Source organism: Vipera ursinii (genome assembly GCF_947247035.1).
Source record: "Vipera ursinii genome assembly, chromosome: 8".
NCBI lineage: Eukaryota > Metazoa > Chordata > Lepidosauria > Squamata > Viperidae > Vipera > Vipera ursinii.
This window is the reverse complement of record NC_139519.1, coordinates 8,285,254-8,303,827: the sequence shown is the minus strand read 5'-3', so window position 1 is coordinate 8,303,827 and position 18,574 is coordinate 8,285,254. Positions and strand designations below refer to the sequence as shown.

The 18,574-nt window shown below is 46.0% G+C and overlaps 1 protein-coding gene across 1 annotated transcript in view; it reads left to right on the top strand.

The window, feature by feature from the left end:
- The first annotated feature begins 9,587 nt into the window (after positions 1–9,587).
- The window catches only part of CCAR2 (cell cycle and apoptosis regulator 2), a 23,275-nt gene continuing 14,288 nt past the window's right edge, over positions 9,588–18,574 (top strand). Inside the window, 10 exon segments of the mRNA XM_083368881.1 lie at positions 9,588–9,655; positions 10,249–10,329; positions 11,895–11,986; positions 12,880–12,971; positions 13,506–13,620; positions 14,360–14,486; positions 15,039–15,135; positions 16,468–16,584; positions 17,485–17,554; positions 17,556–17,751. Coding sequence (XP_083225007.1) covers positions 10,263–10,329; positions 11,895–11,986; positions 12,880–12,971; positions 13,506–13,620; positions 14,360–14,486; positions 15,039–15,135; positions 16,468–16,584; positions 17,485–17,554; positions 17,556–17,751 — 973 coding nt within the window. The 5' untranslated portion in view covers positions 9,588–9,655; positions 10,249–10,262.

Sequence of the window (18,574 nt, the reverse complement as noted above, 5' to 3'; positions counted from 1 at the left end):
ACCCTGTGCTAACCGTAGCCCCTATTTCTTGGGTTTGATTGTCATGTAGAAGCCACATTAAACAGGCTCCACTGATTTTCCCGCTAGAATTGGCTAGCTTTACAAATAGCCTGGATTTGTGAATAAGATGATTTCTATTGTTCCTAAAAAAGTGGACTTCTGCAAGCTCTTTCATCTTTGCAGGAAACAAGATTGATCGTTCTATGATGTCAGCCATTCACTCTGCCAGTTCACCCAGCTTAGTGGAACGACTAGACAGCGGCTTTCATACTTGGCCATCCGGTCACAAGGTGAAGGTGAGCTGGAAGCTAGCAGGGTGTTGGTACCGAGACTGAGGGCAAATTAGAACTCAGTCTGGAAAGAGAAGTTATGATGCCTTAAGACACAGGCCCCCAACCTGTTGGGCACCAGGGACCGGTTCCGCGGAGAGAGGGTTTTCCATAGACTGGAAAGTGCATGGTTTTGTGTGCTGCCTGCATCCCGCGGATGGGGCTTTGCTTGTTTGTGTGGATTGGTTGCTGGCATGCCATGGCCTGGTACCGGTCCACGGACCCGGGGTTGGGGACCCCTGCTTTAAGAGGAAGATATTCATACAATCCTTTAAGCCAGACCTGAAAGAATTTTGGTTTACTGGGAACAGTCAGTGCGTTGATCTATGTCCTTCAGCCACTTCTGCTTGGAAAAACTGTACAATTGGGGTGCTGTCCCAATAAACTGGACTAATTTATACAAGTAGTCTTCAACAGTCTCTTTAGAGACTGTTCAAAGTTACAACGGCACTGAAAAAAGTGACTTATGACTGCATCCCCACGGTCACATGGATCAAAATTCCAGTGCTTGGCAACTGGTTCATATTTACGACGGGTGCAGTGTCCCAGGGTCACGTGATCAGCTTTAGCCATCTTCTGGCAAGCAAAGTCAGTGGGGGAAGCCAGATCCACTTAACCGCATTGCTAGCTTAACAACTGCAAGGGACTGTGGCAAGAAAGGTGAGATTCAAGGTGCTGGTGATGACCTATAAAGCCCTAAATGGCGAGGGTCCGGGATATTTGAGGGAACACCTGCTGCCAGCATCAAGTTCCCTTCGTCCAGTGCGCTCCCACAGGGAGGGTCTCCTCAGGGTGCCGCCGGTTAAAGACTGCTGGCGGGTAACACCCAGGGGTAGGGCCTTCTCAGTGGGTGCGCCTGCCCTGTGGAACCAGCTGCCTGCAGAGCTTAGTACTGCCCCCAACCTCCGTTCATTCCGCCGGGACCTGAAGACCTGGCTCTTCGAGCTCTCTGGCCCAGGCTGAGAATTTTTTAATCTTAATTTTAACTGGGTTTTAATTTTCTCAGGGTTCTATTTAATCTTTTTAAATTTGTTTTAACGTTTGTATTGACTTTCTTTTAAATGCCCTGTAAACCGCCCTGAGTCCTTCGGGAAAGGGCGGTATATAAATCTAAATAAATAAATAAATAAATAAATAAATAAATAAATAAAATGGGGGAAAACTTCCTTAACACATTTCTCACTTAACCACAGACCTTTTGGGCTCAATTGTGCTTGTAAGTCAAGGACTACCTACCTGTATTTGCTCCAGCTAGTGTGATTAGTGGGAAGAGAGGATGAGAGTTGTAGCCTAAACCAGATACAAGTGCTGGGGGGCCGGGGGTGTGTGTGACTTCTGGACTGAATGAGGCCCAGAGACGATGTTTGTGGCTGGTGAATTACCCACGGAAAGGAGCTCGGATCTGATCCCGCAAATATGTACAGAGGTTTTTATGTAAATATTGGAGGGTTCAGAGAGTTTCAACTTTTTGAGACAGATAGGAAGGCCATGTATTATTTCATAAACTTCATTCCCATCACTGCTTCGCTTTCCGAAGACCTCAAAGTAGGGCTGGGGAAGCAGCTATTGGTTCCATAGCAACAGGCAGAGAGAGAATGTCTGAAATGAATCTTGCGTGTTGTGCTGGATAAGTACTTTCTGTTTGTGCTTGACTTTCCGTTAAGACTAGTGCTGGTTTTCTTTCTGGGATTTGACCGCAAGTCTCGGAATTCCCAATTGGCAGGCTTGGAATTCTGCGTCTCAAAGTCACAGCCCGTCTGAGGATCACCAAGTTGGAGGAGGCTGTTCTGAGATGAGACCTTAGTGACTAAGGGGAGAATTGTGTCCCAGCTGTCATTTCCTCGCAGCTGCATCCTCTCTCACTGTCTCTCTCTCTCTCTCCTCCAGACTGACCGATCCCGCTGGGGTAGAGTGAAGGGGCTGTTGAACAGGATTAGAAGGAGGTCTTCAAAGACCAGTGAAGTGATCCCGTCTAGTGATACCACAACCAGAAGCAGGCACCGTCGGTAAGTTTCGGCTTTAGGAATGTGATGCTGGGATTATTCAGATACAGGACGGAGCGTTGAGCCTTGGATACTGACCACCGAAGGAATGTGGGGGGGGGGTCTGTTCCTGGTCCTCACAGATGTGAGATCAATGAGAGTCCTTTTATCTCTACAATCTCAGTTCAGGTACAATATGAATGAATACAATAGGAATCATCTTTCTAGACCAGGGGTATCAAACTGCCGGCCCGCTGGCCGGATGCGTCATACTGAAACCGTGCCCACCCCATTGCTGGCAATGGGAAAAAAAGTTGCGATACGTCATCACACGTCACGTGACATTGTGAGTTTGACATCCCTGTCCTAGACAATCTAACCGCATGGCTCTACCTGTTACTGCAGGGGAGAAAAAAGCTTGCTTGCTTATTTGTGTATTTATTTACTTATATCCTGCCTTTATTATTTTTATGAATAAGTCAAGGTGGCAGACATTACTTCTTTTTCCTCCTCCCCACAACAACAACCTGTGAGGGTTTGGGATGAGGGAGGATGCCACTCAGTTGGCTTTCATGCCAAGGGCGGGACTAGATTTTCCAGTCTCCTGGGATCTACCTGGTACCTTAGCCACTATCTATCTAGATGTCGAGACTCTAGAAAGGGTACAGAGAAGAGCAACAAAGATGATTGGGGGACTGGAGGCTAAAACATACAAGGAGCGGTTGCTGGAATTGGGTATGTGTAGTTTAATGAAGAGAAGGGTGAGGGGTGACATGGTAGCAGTGTTCCAATATCTCAGGGGCTGCCCCAAAGAAGAGGGAGCCAAGCTATTCTCCAAAGCACCTGAAAGCAGGACAAGAAGCAATGGATGGAAACTAGTCAAGGAGAGAAGCAACCTAGAACTAAGGAGAAACTTCCTGACAGAACAATTAACCAGTGGAACCACCTGCCTCCAGAAGTGGCGAATGTTCCAACACTGGAAGTTTTAAAGAGACTGGACAGCCATTTGCCTGAAATGGTGTAGGGTTTCCTGCCTGAGCAGGGGGTTGGACTAGATGACCTCCAAGGTCCCTTCCTCCTCCTCCTCCTCCTCCTCCTCCTACATTATTATTATTATTATTATTATTATTATTATTATTATTATTATTATTATTATTATTATTATTATTATTATTATTATTACCCAACTTGCTGGCTGGGGAATTCTGAAAATTGAAGTCCGTGCATCTTAAAGTTGCCAAAAGTGAGAAACACTGGGTGAAGAGTGTGCGGTTGTGACAATTAAAGGAAATAGAAACGGTAGAGCCAAGCCTTTGGTTTAATACAGCTGCTCATTGCTACATTAAAAAAGCACAATAAGTGCATATATTGTGTGTGTGTGTGTGTGTGTGGGTAATCACTTTATATCCAAGGAGGTTGCACAATTTTGCTCAGTCGTCACCGATCTAGGTGATTGTTGCAACGTTCTGAAAAATAGACCTTGTACGATACAGTTTTGTATCTGTTACTTCTCTTTCTCACATCTGCTTTTCCTCTCGGATGTAAAGGTGGCTTTGTGTTTTGCTGAGAGTCAGTACAAACGATAACAGCAAAAAAAAAGCAGTTTTGAACTGTAAATAGACAAGAAGTAGCAAAATGCGACGAAAGCATACCATCAAAAGCACTAATGAAGGAAAAGAAATGGAAGTCTGTTTATAAAGCAGGCGAGCTGATTTCATTCCGAGATGGAATTGTTCAACAATTATCCGTGCAGATGCTCCCACCGGTCGTGAAAGAAGGACCAAGGATTTTTTCGATATGGGAGCTGATTGTTTGGGAAGAAAAGTCAGCTAGTCAACCTTGAAAGGCTACGTGGCCTCGCTTCTCCCTTTTGGGTTTGCTTGTTCTCCTTGGCCTAGATAGGAGAAAAAGTAAACAAGAGCAGCTGGAAAGAGGCTCTTTTGGTGGTTAATTTTGTAACATGAGAACCAGAAGTCCTTCCTTCCCTCCCCCTTTTTATGCTGTAAGCATTTTAAGGTTTTTTTCCCAGCATGCGTTGCTGAAAGGATTCGAGGATGCTTCTCTTTGCAGTTGACCGATGCAATGAAAAATAAAGGTTTCGGCCTAAGTTTGGTGCAGAGCTTCTAACATCAACCTAGAAATCAGGAGCCCATGAGGTTTGTTCCCTGCCTTAGGAAGAAAAGCCGGCTGGATGACCTTGGGCCAGTCACTTCCCCCTCAGCCTTAGGAAGGAGCAATGGCAAAGCACTTTGAAAAAAAAAATCTTGCCCAGAAAACTTCAGGGCAATTGCCGGCAGTTAACGCTGACATGAAGGCACCACGAAAATTGTTCAAGGCTTGCTGCTTCTTACAGCAGAATTGAAAGGGGTACTTATTTCATTCAGCAATGGAAGGCTGCCTGTGCAGCTCTTTAAAGTTTGAGGGGGTTTGATCAGTTCAAAGTCCCTAAGAGCAATAGTTTGCAGCCCAGTCTTTCTTCCAGCACTGTCACTTCCCCGCCCCCTCCGGAAAAAAAATAATTCATCAGGAGGGAGAAATGGCAGATTGTTCTTCCGAGGCTTGGAAACATTATATTATATTTGGGTGGGCTGGGTGGGATATGTAGTCTGGGTTTGTAGTGAAGGGATTTTATTATGCTTAAGGTTGATGTTAGTAATATTGATATTAGCAGTGGCACTTTGTAATCATCTTTGTTTACGTGCAAGCAGCTTTGTAGGTGCTTTATATTGGGAAATTAGTTCTATAAAAGCAAATGTTTCATGCTTTAGGTACAGGGGATTGCTTACATGAAAAGAGCATGGTAAGGGGAGGGGGAGAAGGAGTTATGGTGGTACCTGGGTTGTTGTGTATGAGTCATCATCTAGGAATTATTTTTCAGTACCTTTTGGTTCCTAGTACCCAGACCAGATCTCTTTTGTTCTGGAAAGGTATAAAAGGTGGAAGACATCTTTCCTGGTTGTTGCCTTCATCTCTCTACCAGCCACGAAGAGAGATGTGGACACCCAACTCTATTTTGATCAAAATAAAAGATGTTTGCTTGCAGAAACCTCGGCTCAGGAGTTTATTTTGGCTCTTTTAAATTGCTGAGTAATGCTGGGGCAATTGTGAGGCTAAGTGTAAAACCTTACAGTAGCTCCACTCAAACACGCTGGAAACACTTCCGATGCATGGGATGGTGCAGCCACTGGATTGAAAAAGCCCCAGGCTGAATGTCCTCCTTTACTTTCCCCTTTACAGAGCAGACACTGAATTAGACCAAGAAGGATCGTGCCCAAGGCGGCGTTTTCTGCCCAATCTGATGGTGAAGATACATCGGTCAAAACACGTTTCCATGGGATGAACTAGAGGTCCTTCTGGAGGCACGGCGGATCTGCAAGTTCGGATTTGATACTGTCGTGCCAATAACTGTTTGTCCCCTTCCTCACATGTTTGTCTGAGTCCACCAAGGTCACCACCAGGTTCACTAAGAGTCATGGGATCTGAATGTTCTTCAGCAGAACATTGCCGAGGCGCAAGAGATGTTCAGGGATGAAGCGAGGCAAATGAGACCTGCTTTTGTTTTCTTGGAATCGAACTGAAATGAAAGGCCTTGGGATTCTTCCTAGCAAAAAGGAGGGTGGGGGAAAAAAACCAGATATTGCTAATATATTCATTCCCCATGAATCTTTTTTGATCCTTTTGTGAGCGTAGTGCTGCCATCTTGCACAAATTAGCCCTTGCAAGATGGGAACTTTCTTATTGATGGAATAATTTTCCCTGTTCCTTCCTAATATTAACAGAAGATTTCACACAATGGAGCAATGCAGTAATGCAAACCATAGTTCAAACTGGATGGCCAACCACAGTTATTATGCCAGAAAATGGCTTGTTAATGATTAGAGTTTATTTTATAAGCTTAGCGGTATCTTCAGTTGAGTTCACTGTTTTTGAAAGAAATAGCAGTATTAGATTAGCACAGGGTTGTTTTTTTTTCCTTTTTTTGCAAGTCCTCACCAGTTTCACTTTTTTTGCACACTCTGGCTGATTCTCCAAAGAAAACTGTTTTTAGTGTTCTGTGTTTGGGGCTGGTCCTCTGGAGAAAACTAATTTTATGCTGTAACAGGCACACTGATCTCCAAAATTCACTTGGCACTCTGTTACTGTGTGTCTCTCCATAATGGCCTTTCTCTTGAGGTCTGAGGCTATGGCTTCATTGGTTGCTTAGGACAGTTAAAATAATTCAGTATTTTGCAGGCAGAGAAAATGGTGCAAAGAGAATTCTCTTCCGTTCCCTTGTGTCCATAGGGAAATCCATGCATTGCAGACTATGAAATGTCTTGTTGGTCTTCTTTTTAGTGTGTTTAATTGTTCAATTGTTTAAATTAAATCTGATGCTTTCTTGGGTTTTTTCCCCTTTCCCCTTCCCTTTCCCCTCCCCCCTTTGGTGCATGCAACTGTATAATTTCACAGATGAAACTGTATTTTTATATGATTTAACAGTTAACTATATAGAGGGCTGGGGGGGTTAAATGTATTTAATGTATTTAATGTATTTAAAGAAGTAAAATAAAACATTTTGCAGACTCTTAAAAATCTGAACCTGATGGTAGAGAAAAATTGATTGTAAAAGCTAAATTCAGTGGAACGTGGTACCAGAGCTTTCCAGGGATGTATTATTTCATGCCACAAGGAAGGATGCATGTTTGAAAAACCACTTCTGGAAATACATGGAATCCTTTGCTGTAGAGAAGTAGCATGTCATCAGTCAAACAGAGACCTGTTGGATCATACCAGGGATCCATCTAACCTCCCACTCCGTTTTCCAGGGGTTGAATTTGGGAGCAGCTAACTTCCAATTTGAGGGACGTGGTGGCTCAGTGGGTTAGGATGCTGAGCTTGTCAATCAGAAGGTCGGCAGTTTGGCAGGTCAAATCCCAAGTGCCGCGTAGCAGAGTGAGTGCCAACCTAGCAGTTTGAAAGCACATAAAAATGCAAGTAGAACAGGGACCACTACGGTGGGAAGGTAACAGCGTTCCGTGCGCCTTTGGCGTCTAGTCATGCCGGCCACATGACCATAGAGACGTTCTCGGACAAGCACTGGCTCTTCGGCTTTGAAATGGAGATGAGCACCGGCCTCTAGAGTTGGAAACGACTAACATGCACGTGTGGGGAAACCTTTACCTTTTAAAACTTTCAATTGCATAAACTAGGAAGCTTGCATCAATGTTTTTAATTGCATAAATTGAGAAAAGTGATAGAGCTTCCCAGAATCTGATGCTGCTCAAGATACATTGGAATTCTCAGTCATTAGTGCTGAAGGACCTGACTCCAGTGTACGACAGATCCCCTTGGCTATCCTGAAAACCTAATTTACCGTGGCTTAAATGTTGGAAGGGCAAACGCTGAGCTCCTTGGTGCCATGAAGACCAGCATTCTGATTCCTAAATAAAATAAAGTCAGTTGTTGGGGTACGACCATCCGTCTAGTCAAGGCAAGCCCCGGATTTGGGGAGCAGCTCTGTTATGACAGCCTGCTAAGGTAGAAGGTCTTTAGGAAAATCCAGAGTCCCAAACATTTAGAATGTAATCCTGTTTCTGCTTGTAATTGGGATGCTTCCCCTTCACGCTTTGGGATTTAGAGTGGAGAACAAACGATTGTGGATGCATCCATAGGAGTTTTAGGAGTAATGGATCAATGAATTCAAGATGGAAAAATAATTAGTTTTTGCTGGTGGGCGCAGGTGATAGTTTGTGTAGCTGGAAAAGTGTCTGCCGTGCTCCCTTTTGGCTGCGCATCACATTCTGCAGAGAAAGAGAACGTGCTTCTTAAAACTAGAAAGCTGTAATCCAAATGAGGCTGGATTGCAACTCTGATTAAAAAACCCAGGGATTTAAAATAGCCTTTGTACTGAGAGTGTGATTTAAGATATACATTGTGAAGTGGAAAAGGGAGTACATGGATTTCTATTCTCCCTGTAATGAGGATGGGAGTTTGTGAGAGGAAGTATCGGTGTGTGTATTTATTTCAAGAGCTGTGCATGATCTAAGAAGCCTGGGACAAAAGAATGCAACGGGGAAGGATGTAGGCTGCCCATCTTGGGCAGCCAGCTAAACTACCAACTTTGATCAAAACCAAGAGCAGGTGAATGAATAATGCAGAGGACAGAGAAAGTCTAAGTAACCAGGATGCCCAGCAGCTCTTAATTTACTGTGGCTTAGTGATTCCTACTTTAAACCATCAAAGTGATCCACTCGCCTCTGATTACTTTCAACTGCACGCTGAGAAGCTGCATATAAAAAAGTCAGCAAAGTAAGAGCACGCCTGCAAGTGTACAAACTTGGGGCCGGAAAAGAAAAATGCTCAAAATAGTTCTCAAACTTGCCACTGGGCGGCAAAACACACCCTTTTAAACGGAATTAAGTGAACTGCTTGGAATTTGTCAGCTGCTTATGTCCAGAGTTGGGAGCCTGCGATTTATTCTCCGCTTCCTTAAAATACGGGATTTTGTCCATATAGTTTCAACAAATACTAAATTCTGGAGTATTTCACAAAGCTTGACGCTTTTTTTGCCCCTAAACCTCCCCAAATCACATCTAGCGCGACCCTAGACCAGCGTTTCCCAACCTTAGGAACTTGAAGATGCGTGGACTTCAACTCCCAGAATTCCCCAGCCAGCATAGCTGGCTGGGGAATTCTGGGAGTTGAAGTCCACGCATCTTCAAGTTCCTAAGGTTGGAAAACGCTGCCCTAGACAACCTTGGCTCTTTTATGACTCGTGGACTTCAACTCCCAGAATTCCTGAGCCAGCCATGCTGAGGGGAAAGAGAGAGGGTTCGAGGCTGAGCCATGCTGGCTCAGGAATTCTGGGAGTCGAAGTCCACGAGTCACAAAAGAGCCAAGGCTGCCTACCCCCTGGGCTAGCAGGTGCATCCAGAGGGCTTGGACCACACCTCCCAGAATCCCTAGCGAGGTCGCCCAGGAGCTGGGACTTCTGGGAGGCGCTCTGTCGCTGCGAGGGGCTTCAGCCAGCCCGCGGGGAGTCTCCGTCCTGCCCGGCGGCGCTCAACTCCCGCCCCGAGCAGCCCGCAGCCACACCTTGGAGGGCCATCCTCTCTCCCTCCTCCTCCCCCCCCCCGCGAAAGGATGGCCACTTCGGCCAGCGACGCTCTTTCCCCCGCTGGGAGGACCGGGGCCTCCCTCGGCGCTTTGGCATTCACTTCCGGGTGGCGCTTCACTCCGGGCAGAGCGCCTTTCCGCTCTCCCTCAGCGCGGGGGCAGCTTCCGGCCAGGCGCACATCCGGTAGGCTTTTCCGGGTTCCTTTGTCCCTGCTGGCGACGCAGCCGGGCGCTCTCCGCTCCCCTCAGGTGGGTTGGAAGCCGCCTCGCGAGCGGCCTCGCCGGCGCCCTCCAACGGCCCCTCGCCCCTCCCCCCGCGGCCTGGCTCTCGAGCGCTCGGAACCCGCCTCTCCGCCCCCTCAGCGTCCGTTGGCCGCCGCCGCCGCCGCCTTCCTAGCCCGTTAAGCCGTCGGAGGCGAAGGGTGAAGCCCTCCCGGCCAGCACCGCCAGGGTGTCTGTGTCTGTGCGTGGGTTACGACGACCCCGCAGTGTAGGCCAGCCTGCCCGCCCCTCCCCGTCCCCCGGGCAAGGCAAGGGGATTAAGGAGTCCCGGTTAAAGACAGGTCGCTCTCCCGAGCTTCCTGCTCTTCTGCTTCTCCTCCTCCTCCCTCCAGCAGCATCGGGCTCGCTGGGTCGTCTGCCCGGCTGGCCTTGGGAGCAGGAAGAGCCCCACCCTTGCAGCAGCTGGGCAGGGTGGGTGGGTGGGTGCTTGAGGGCATCTAGACGGGCTCAGCTCCCTCCCCTCCTCCTCCTCTTGGGCAGAGCTTGTGGAGCTGATATGGGGGAATGGGCGGGGAGGAGGAATCCTTGTGTAACTTTTTGAAAATGTGTTCAACAAACAGATCACAATCTCAGAATGGCACAGTTCAAGCGCCAGAAGCCATTGCGAACCAGCAGCCTTCAGGGAGCCCGGTCGTTTTCAGGTTGGTCCGATTCGGAGCCAAAAGAAGCACCTTTTCCCCCACCTGTAGGGCAGCATTTGTTTCATCATTTGCTAGTCACTGATCAGCCTTCTTCTTCCTCTTCCTCTCCTCCTCCTCCTCCTCCTATTTAAGTACTGATGCTTTATTGGTTTTTAAGCTGCCAGTTGTAGGTTCCGGTCAAGCTGCTGTGCAAAATTATAGAAGTTGCCTTCTTTTTAAAGAATGCCTGGTGCTTTTTCTTTCGTTTCCTTTAGTTTGCAACCAGTAAAGCAGGGTGAGCAACCTTTTGAGGTCTTCTTAGTGGAGGCCAGAGTTATGCAAAGAAATGGACATTCTGTTCTACTTCCTGGGCATTTGGATTGGAGTTTTAGAAGCGTTTTTTAAGTCTGTTTTAGTGGTGTGAATTTATACTGTGTTTCTCATATTGAAGTAACAAAACATAACTCCAGCAATTCCTATGAACTGTGATTAAGAGGTGACATGGAGCTAAAAGAAACAGGAATTCAAGACACTCATTGTCTAAAGCACTTCTTTTACTGCTGCCCTTCAGATATGAATCTCAACTCTTAGGATTCCCAAATGAGGCAATATATTGGGAAGAGTGGTTTAAAGTATGCTTTTTATTTTTATTTATTTGATTATTCCACCTTTGTTATTTTTACAAATGCAGATAGTTCTTCACTCATGACCACAGTGACCCCAAAATTTCTGTTGCTAAGCAAGACAGTTAAGAGAGTTTTGCCCCATTTTAGGATGTTTTTTTCCATAGTTGTTAATCACTGTAGTTGTTAAGTGAATTTGGCTTTGCCCATTGACTTTGCTTGTTGGAAGCCACATGATCCTGGGAGAGTGAAATTGTCATAAATACATGCCAGTTGCAAGTGCCTGAATTTTGATCACATGACCTTGGGGATGCTGCAAAGATTGTAAATGTAAAAACTGATCATAAGTCACTTAGAATGGTCATTAATGAATGGTTGTAAGTTGAGGACTATCTGTAACTCAAGCTGGTGAAAATATCCAACACACCTTCCTCCTCCTGTTTTCCCCACAACAACAACCCTGTGAAATGAGTTGGGCTGAGAGAGAGCCAGTGGTCCAAGGTCACCCTGTATGGCTAAGGTGGGACTTGAACTCACGATCTTTTGCTTTTTAGCCTGATGCTTTAACTACTAGACCAAGCTGGCTATCATTTGTGAGCCAAACTCCTACAAATGAGACAATACATTGTGAGGAGTAGTCTAACGTATGTTTGCTAAACTGCACTATAAGCAGGGACTTATTTCATGTGACTGCAACTACCAACGTGGAGTCAGTGATTACTACATAGAGTTGGATCTGTGGTCAGATATTTGAAAGTTATGTAGGCTGGTCCCTGTATCCAGGCTTCTGTTACTTCCCTGGGAAAGAAATATAACAAGGATGAAGTTGTAGTTGTATCGAAAAGAATGTGGCTAGAATAGTTGCAGAGTACTGTTTATTGGTAAATAGAATGTATCCATTGCCTCCTAATACTTCCTTTCAACCGGATCTGAATGATGTTGACACCTGGTCCTTTTTCCTAGGAACACAGCCAGCCTCTCTTCTGGGGCCTGCACCAGGCCTATTAAATCCTCCTATTTCAGCAGATATCATTCAAGCAGCACGCCATCTTCAGGTAGAGAATTATTGGTTTTCTCTTATGGTTAGTTGCCTGGTGGTGATATTCCTATGTTCTTCCTTCTCTTGATATGGGACAATTTGGGACTTGTACGTCAACAAAAGGATTTTATAAACTCTTCAAGTTGCAAAGTGATTCTGATCACTTCTGATATTGTGTCAAGAACTCTATATTTTGGAAACAGGACAGCAATTCCTGTTCTGTTCTGAATCTCAACCAGAGGTGAGGTGAAAACCCACTGGAAATCGCCATAGCTCATCTGATATTTCAGGCACGTGGCTTTAATGCCTGCTGGCTTTGATAAAAGTGGAGCCACAGATGATGCAGGAGGATTTTAGCTTTAGGGAGAAGCTGCAGCAACAGCAAAGGTGAAGCAGCCCAAATATATGAACTGAGCTCTTCATTTTGTGTGTTTTATTTCTCTCCCAAGGCTTTTGCAAGACTCATTGTGCAGATCTTCATGCACATTGTTGGAGAAGGTGCATGTTTACGCTTAACCTGCTTAATTTTCTTCAAGCGTGACAGAAAAAGGAAGTTAGAAGTTGGGTCATTCAACCCTAAAAGGAACAGTTGTATATCTCAGTAGTGACTTAGCATTTAATTGTCCATAGCATTTAGATCCAGTATTAAAAGAGAAGATGCAGAGTGCATTAGGTAGTGATCATTACATAGCAAGTGGGTAAGTTGCCTGAGGTAGTCTCCACCTAAAATACCCGCTGGATGGTTCAGAGTTCCAAAGAGCGATAAAGTGAACTAGGCTCATACAAAGGTAACATCTGCAGCATTAATGAATGTACTTGTTGACTGCGGACAGTATGGTAATTATCAGATGAGAGTCGTTTGAGCTTACCCTGTGCAAAGTAATTACAGTGATTTTTCCTTGCTTTTAGGGAGGAGAGAAGCAGCGCGTTTTTACTGGCATTGTCACCAGTCTTCACGATTATTTTGGCGTGGTGGATGATGAAGTTTTTTTCCAATTAAGGTGAGTAGAGGGTTGCCGAGCTGCAGCAGAGACTGCAGTGGGCAGCAAACGGCTGCTTGAGGACAGTATAGATTTTGCCACTCTTCAACGTTTGGCGTGCCCTGGAAGAGCAGTAAAGGGGATGCTTCTCAGGTTTGTAGATCAGCCAAACCTGGCTGCTTATAGCTGCTGCTTCTGCTATTGGAAGGCAGCAGAATTTGTATAAGCATTAGGGTTGTATAATCTGTTACACTACAGATCGTTCTATATCCTGCTAGAAAAATGGCACTCTTACTTGGAAAAACGGTTTTTAGCTAAGCTTTTCCTGTGCCAGCTTCTACTTGCAAAGCTTTCGGACATTGAAATGTGATTTTTTTCCCCACTTCCTTGTGTGTTTGTGAAGGAAGCATACCTAATGCAGGACTAGCGCCAGTTGGAGAAGGCAAATCAATACTGAAGCCTAAGCAGTTTCTTATGAAGTAGTACTGTGATGCTTCTCGGAGACTGTGCCCACAGAAGTGATGAACTTTCCCTGCTGTCTTGTCTTTCTTTAAGCGTTGTTAAAGGCCGGATTCCACAAATTGGTGAGAAAGTGCTGGTGAAAGCTGTTTACAACCCCAGTCAGTCCGTGCCCTGGAATGCTTTGAAGGTCCAGACATTATCAAATCAGGTAGCGGTTAGTTTTGCTCTCCATGTATCATTCTTGATACTTGGGCTTTGATTTCTGTCATGGTGCTAATCTATTACATTGTGCATCACACCTTTATTTAGCATTTTGCCGTGACTTGGGGCAAAGCAGTGGAAGATACCATAGTTAATATGGCAGAGAAATCAGATGGGAGGGGGAATGTTATTGTGGGTAAGACAGAGTACTCTAATAAACCCACATGTCAGCTGCCACCTTACACTTTCTTGTGCTTCGCTGCCATGTGGTGACAGACTGCCATGAATTGGGAGGGGGAATGAAGGGGGGGAATGCTTGGGAAATTGAAAGTAAATGCTATGCCTTCTTGAGAGGCTGCCTCAAAGTCACCCAACTGGAAGGAGGAGGGGGCCGCATACCAAACGGTGCCTGGACCATCTGTTATGGAATCAACTTGCCGGAAGCTGATTGGTTACACCAGGGTGGGCAATGAGAGACAGTTAAGAGAGGGGAAAGTAGAAGTTAGAGAGTTTGGTGCATGATTCTCAGTTGTGGCTATGCAATTCTGCAATACACTTGGATCTCTAGTACACTTTTCTCAACAAGTGGAGCCAAGGATCATTTCTATTTAGAGCTTGTAAGTTGTGGCAAGTCCAACACCATCTTTTTATTTATGAAATTTGTTCTCTTGTGATTTAGACGTTTTTCAGTAAGAAAAGTTACTTTTGTTATGAATTCCTCATTAATATATATATATATTTTCCAGCCTCTTCTGAAGGCCCCCACTCCTCTGCTCCATGTAGCTTCTTTGGGACAGAAGCAAGGCATTTTGGGAGCTCAGCCCCAGCTGCTCTTCCAGCCACACCGGATCCCACCTCTCTTTCCCCAGAAACGTAAGTGTTACTTCATATTGTGCTAGCGAGACAGGATCTGATGGGGAAGAAATCCGATCGTAGGTGGAGCATTGAATGTTAAAAATCTTGAACCTGAGATTCATTACACTCTGAGGAAGCTAGAGAGACAAACTCTTTTGGAAACCAGAGGGAATATAGTTTTTTTCCCCTATTCATTTTGATTTATGGAAGGGAATAATGTAAACAGCTTTTCTAGACCATGAGAAAAATCTGTAATCCTGGTAAATTATCTAGATGGGGCTGTGGTGTTATTTGGGCGTCATAGTAGCAAAGAAAGAAAGAAAGAAAGAGAAAGAAAGAAAGAGAGAGAGAGAGAGAAAGAAAGAAAGAAAGAAAGAAAGAAAGAAAGAAAGAAAGAAAGAAAGAAAGAAAGAAAGAAGAAATCAAATGGCATTTTGGGACATGTGTGATTTTGTCACCCTGGTTTAACCTGGAACCAGCTGTAGCTGATCTGGATTGATGTAAGGCCTAGTTCAAGTAGCAAATGGGTTGTCCTCGGGAGGAAAAAAAATCAATATTTTTCTTCTCCAGCAATGAGCCTCTTCCAGACATCTCCATCACTCCACTTGGGCCACCTTGGGAGATACGCTGGTCGAGGTCCTAAAGGCAGGCAGGAGTCAGGCAGATGGTAAGAATCACAACGGATCATTTTGTGTGGCCACAGCATCCTTCCAGTTGCACCAAATAGTGTGAGCTCCCACTTTCCCAAGGAGCATTTGTTGGTCCCCCCCTTCCCCCCCAATTCAGGAGCATGGTTTCCCTTTTCGGCTAGTCTCTCAATCTAGGGTTAAGGGTCTCGGCTTTCTCTTATTCAGCTGACCTTTGCTACTGAGTAGAAAATCTCTCCATCCAAATCTAGCCACCTTCCCTATTTCCAGGGGGAGAATCTTTGTCCGTCGTGAGGGCAAGGCGGTCTGCTTTTCTTAGCGGCAATCCAGGCGCTCTGGCAGTCCTGTCTGCCTTGTCGCGTTGCTGACCCCGTGCATTTGAATGGGAATGTAAGAGGACCGGCCTGGGCTCTTTTATATATACAGAGCATATTCTTGGCTCCTGGGCTCAGGTTCCTTGTTTCGCATGGCCCAAGCTTCTCTTTTTCTCCGTGGCGTTTCTCTGCTCCTTTCCACCCGCTTTGTGGTGGTGCAGGAGGAGCAGAAGGCTCCTTGCAAGATTTCCCCATGCTTTCCCTGCTTCACCTGGGGTTCTGTACATTCCTTGTTTTTCCCCATACTAGCAGGGGGTCCTCCAACCTGGCCACTTTAAGACTTGTGGACTTCAGCTCCCAGAATTCCCCAGCCAGCCATATCTGGCTGGGGAATTCTGGGAGCTAAAGTCCACAAGACTTACAAGTGGCCAAGTTTGAGGACCCCTGCCACACAGCGATGATTGCCACACAGGCTCCCCAGGCAGTGGACGAGCGGATTCCACAAAGGGGATGGGTAGGGCGACAAAGACTTAAGGAGGGCCTGTTGAAATCCACGTCTACCTGCCAGCTTTACAGAAGGCCACAGCTAACACATCATGCTGCACAAGCTAGACTTCGTGGAACGGTCCACCAGGGTTGGGCTTTGGTTCTCATCTTGTTTGAAACTGCCTCAACTGAGCAAAAGCTCCCTTTGGCTCAACGCTGAGTGGGAGACCCCTCCAATAGGAAACAAGTCTCAGAAAAGCCATTCACGGGGGGGGGGGGGGGAAATCTCAAGCCCAGAAAAAGCGTGCATTCTGACCAAAAATGACACTTTCGGGGTGTGTGTGTGTTGGTACAGCTCCTGCATGATTGCTTTCCCCAATAAAGAGAGAGTGTTTACTTTCTCTATAGCAAACTAGTTGCTAGTTCCACTGTGTCGGCTCTCTTCCGAGTTGTAGTGGAGGTTGTGTTTGGCGAGAACCAAGCTGGAAAAACCTAGGATTTCAGTGCAGCGTGTAACTGTGGCTGATGCGACTGAGTTGTTTTCCCTTGTAGGGATGACTTTGACTCCAAGAAGAGGAAGCAGAAGGGTAATGAGCCCTGGGGGGCAAAGAAGCCTCGTCATGAGCCACCCCAGTACCGAGTCCAGTTGGCCTGCTATACTGTGAATAGGTAAGAGCCAACAGGAGCCGTGTGACTTGCCACAAAGGTGAGGCAGAAAGAAAGATATTGCTGCTTTCAATGACATATATGAGGACAAGCGTCTACCCCAGACACTCTTTCCCCAATATCTCCACTGCTGGACAGGAAGGGCCCGCAACTCCCACAACCCTCAGGATCAGAACTTTGGAGGAGCTAAATTCAGGAAAGTTCAACATTGGTCAAGATGAGAGCAATGCATTATTTCGCTGTTAGGCCTTGAGGTCAAGTTTTTTTTGAAGATAGGTAACAAAGGGACGCGGTGGCTCAGTGGGTTAGGACAGCTGAACTTGTCGATCGGAAGGTCGGCAGTTTGGCGGGTCGAATCCCGAGTGCCGTGTAGCAGAGTGAGCGCCTGTTACTCGTCCCAGCTTCTGCCAACCTAGCAGTTCGAAAGCACGTAAAAATGCAAGTAGAAAAATAGGGACCACTACAGTGGGAAGGTAACAGCGTTCCGTGCGCCTTTGGCGTCTAGTCATGCCGGCCACATGACCACGGAGACGTCCTCGGACAAGCGCTGGCTCTTCGGCTTTGAAACGGAGATGAGCACCCGGCCCCTAGAGTTGGAAACGACTAGCACGCATGTGCAGGGGAACCTTTACCTTTACCTTAACAAAGCAGATGTCTGGTTTGGCCTCTTATAAAAGAGAAGAAATGGTGCTGTTGGGCAGATGCTTGTTAAATGCTTGGGATCTGTTGGTTTAGATACGGAGAACAAATACATAAAGCCTAGTCAACATTGACTTATGTGTGTTGATTTAGTGCTGGAATGATGAGCAAACTCGCGCTTCCTCCGGCTCCGAATAAGAGCCCTAGGAGTGTTGATGTCCTACAAAAGGGGATCTTTTGTTTTGGTCTCTTGTGTCTCGCCAGCCCCTTCTGTGATGCCATGGAAATCTTGAGGCGCTACTGCAGCATCCAGCTGCCCAAAGAATTCTACCATGGTCCGCCTCAGCTGGCTGGACACCTTCCCTCTTAGCCAGCCGTTGACTCTGAAGCATCCTAGTCGTATCCAAGTGACCAGTCCTGCTGAAGAATTGTCTCAGACCGAAGAGGATACAAGGCAGGAGGCTGAGCCGGAGGATGCGAATCCTGCCTTCAGTGCCAAGGTGAACAGTTGGGACCCTCTGCTGCTCAACCGCTGACCGAGAGGAGGTGCAAATGGTTTCAGTGAGCTGAGCTGAGCTGAGCTGAATTCTGCAGGGGTGTTGGGCAGGAATTAGAAGCACGTGAAATCACTGTAGTTTCTCTTGATGCATCCTACCCTCTTCTCAGCAACTTCTGTTGTATAAATTTATCCTGTGGTTGAGTTTGTTGGGTGATCAAGGCCTCTGCTATAGTGGTTCTTCGTTTTATTTGTTAAAATCCATTTAAAATCCCTTTCTGTTTAGCCTTCCTTTTAAAATATTCAAAGTACAATAGCGAGGAAATAAATGGGTAGGTGCTTTATATGTTGTTTGCAAACAATTCTGCCAGATTCCTTTTAGGGAGCACCAATAAAATACTGTGTGTTCAGAAGCCTGGATTAGTGAAATCTTGCCTATTTTATTGATTATAAGTCCCTTCCTTCCTTCCTTCCTTCCTTCCTTCCTTCCTTCCTTCCTTCCTTCCTTCCTTCCTTCCTTCCTTCCTTCCTTCCTTCCTCCTCCCCTCCCTCCCTCCCTCCCTTCTAGATAAGAAGGCAGGCCTATTTTTTAAAATATCTCAGAATCAAAGAATAGAATCATTCGAGGAAAATGGTTGTATGAAAGAGTTTCATTACCTCCTTAAAAACAGACCTAGAATGTGGACAATCTAACTTGGCTAGGCAGACTCACTGTTGGGTCCTACTCTTTTGCAGATGAAACAAAAGCCATGGTATTTTTTTTTAAATGTCATAATTAAATCCACTCATCATCCTTTGTAACTTGGGAAGCCCCTCTGAGATCTGGGGCACTGACGTGTTCTTTTGTCTGAGGCTTTG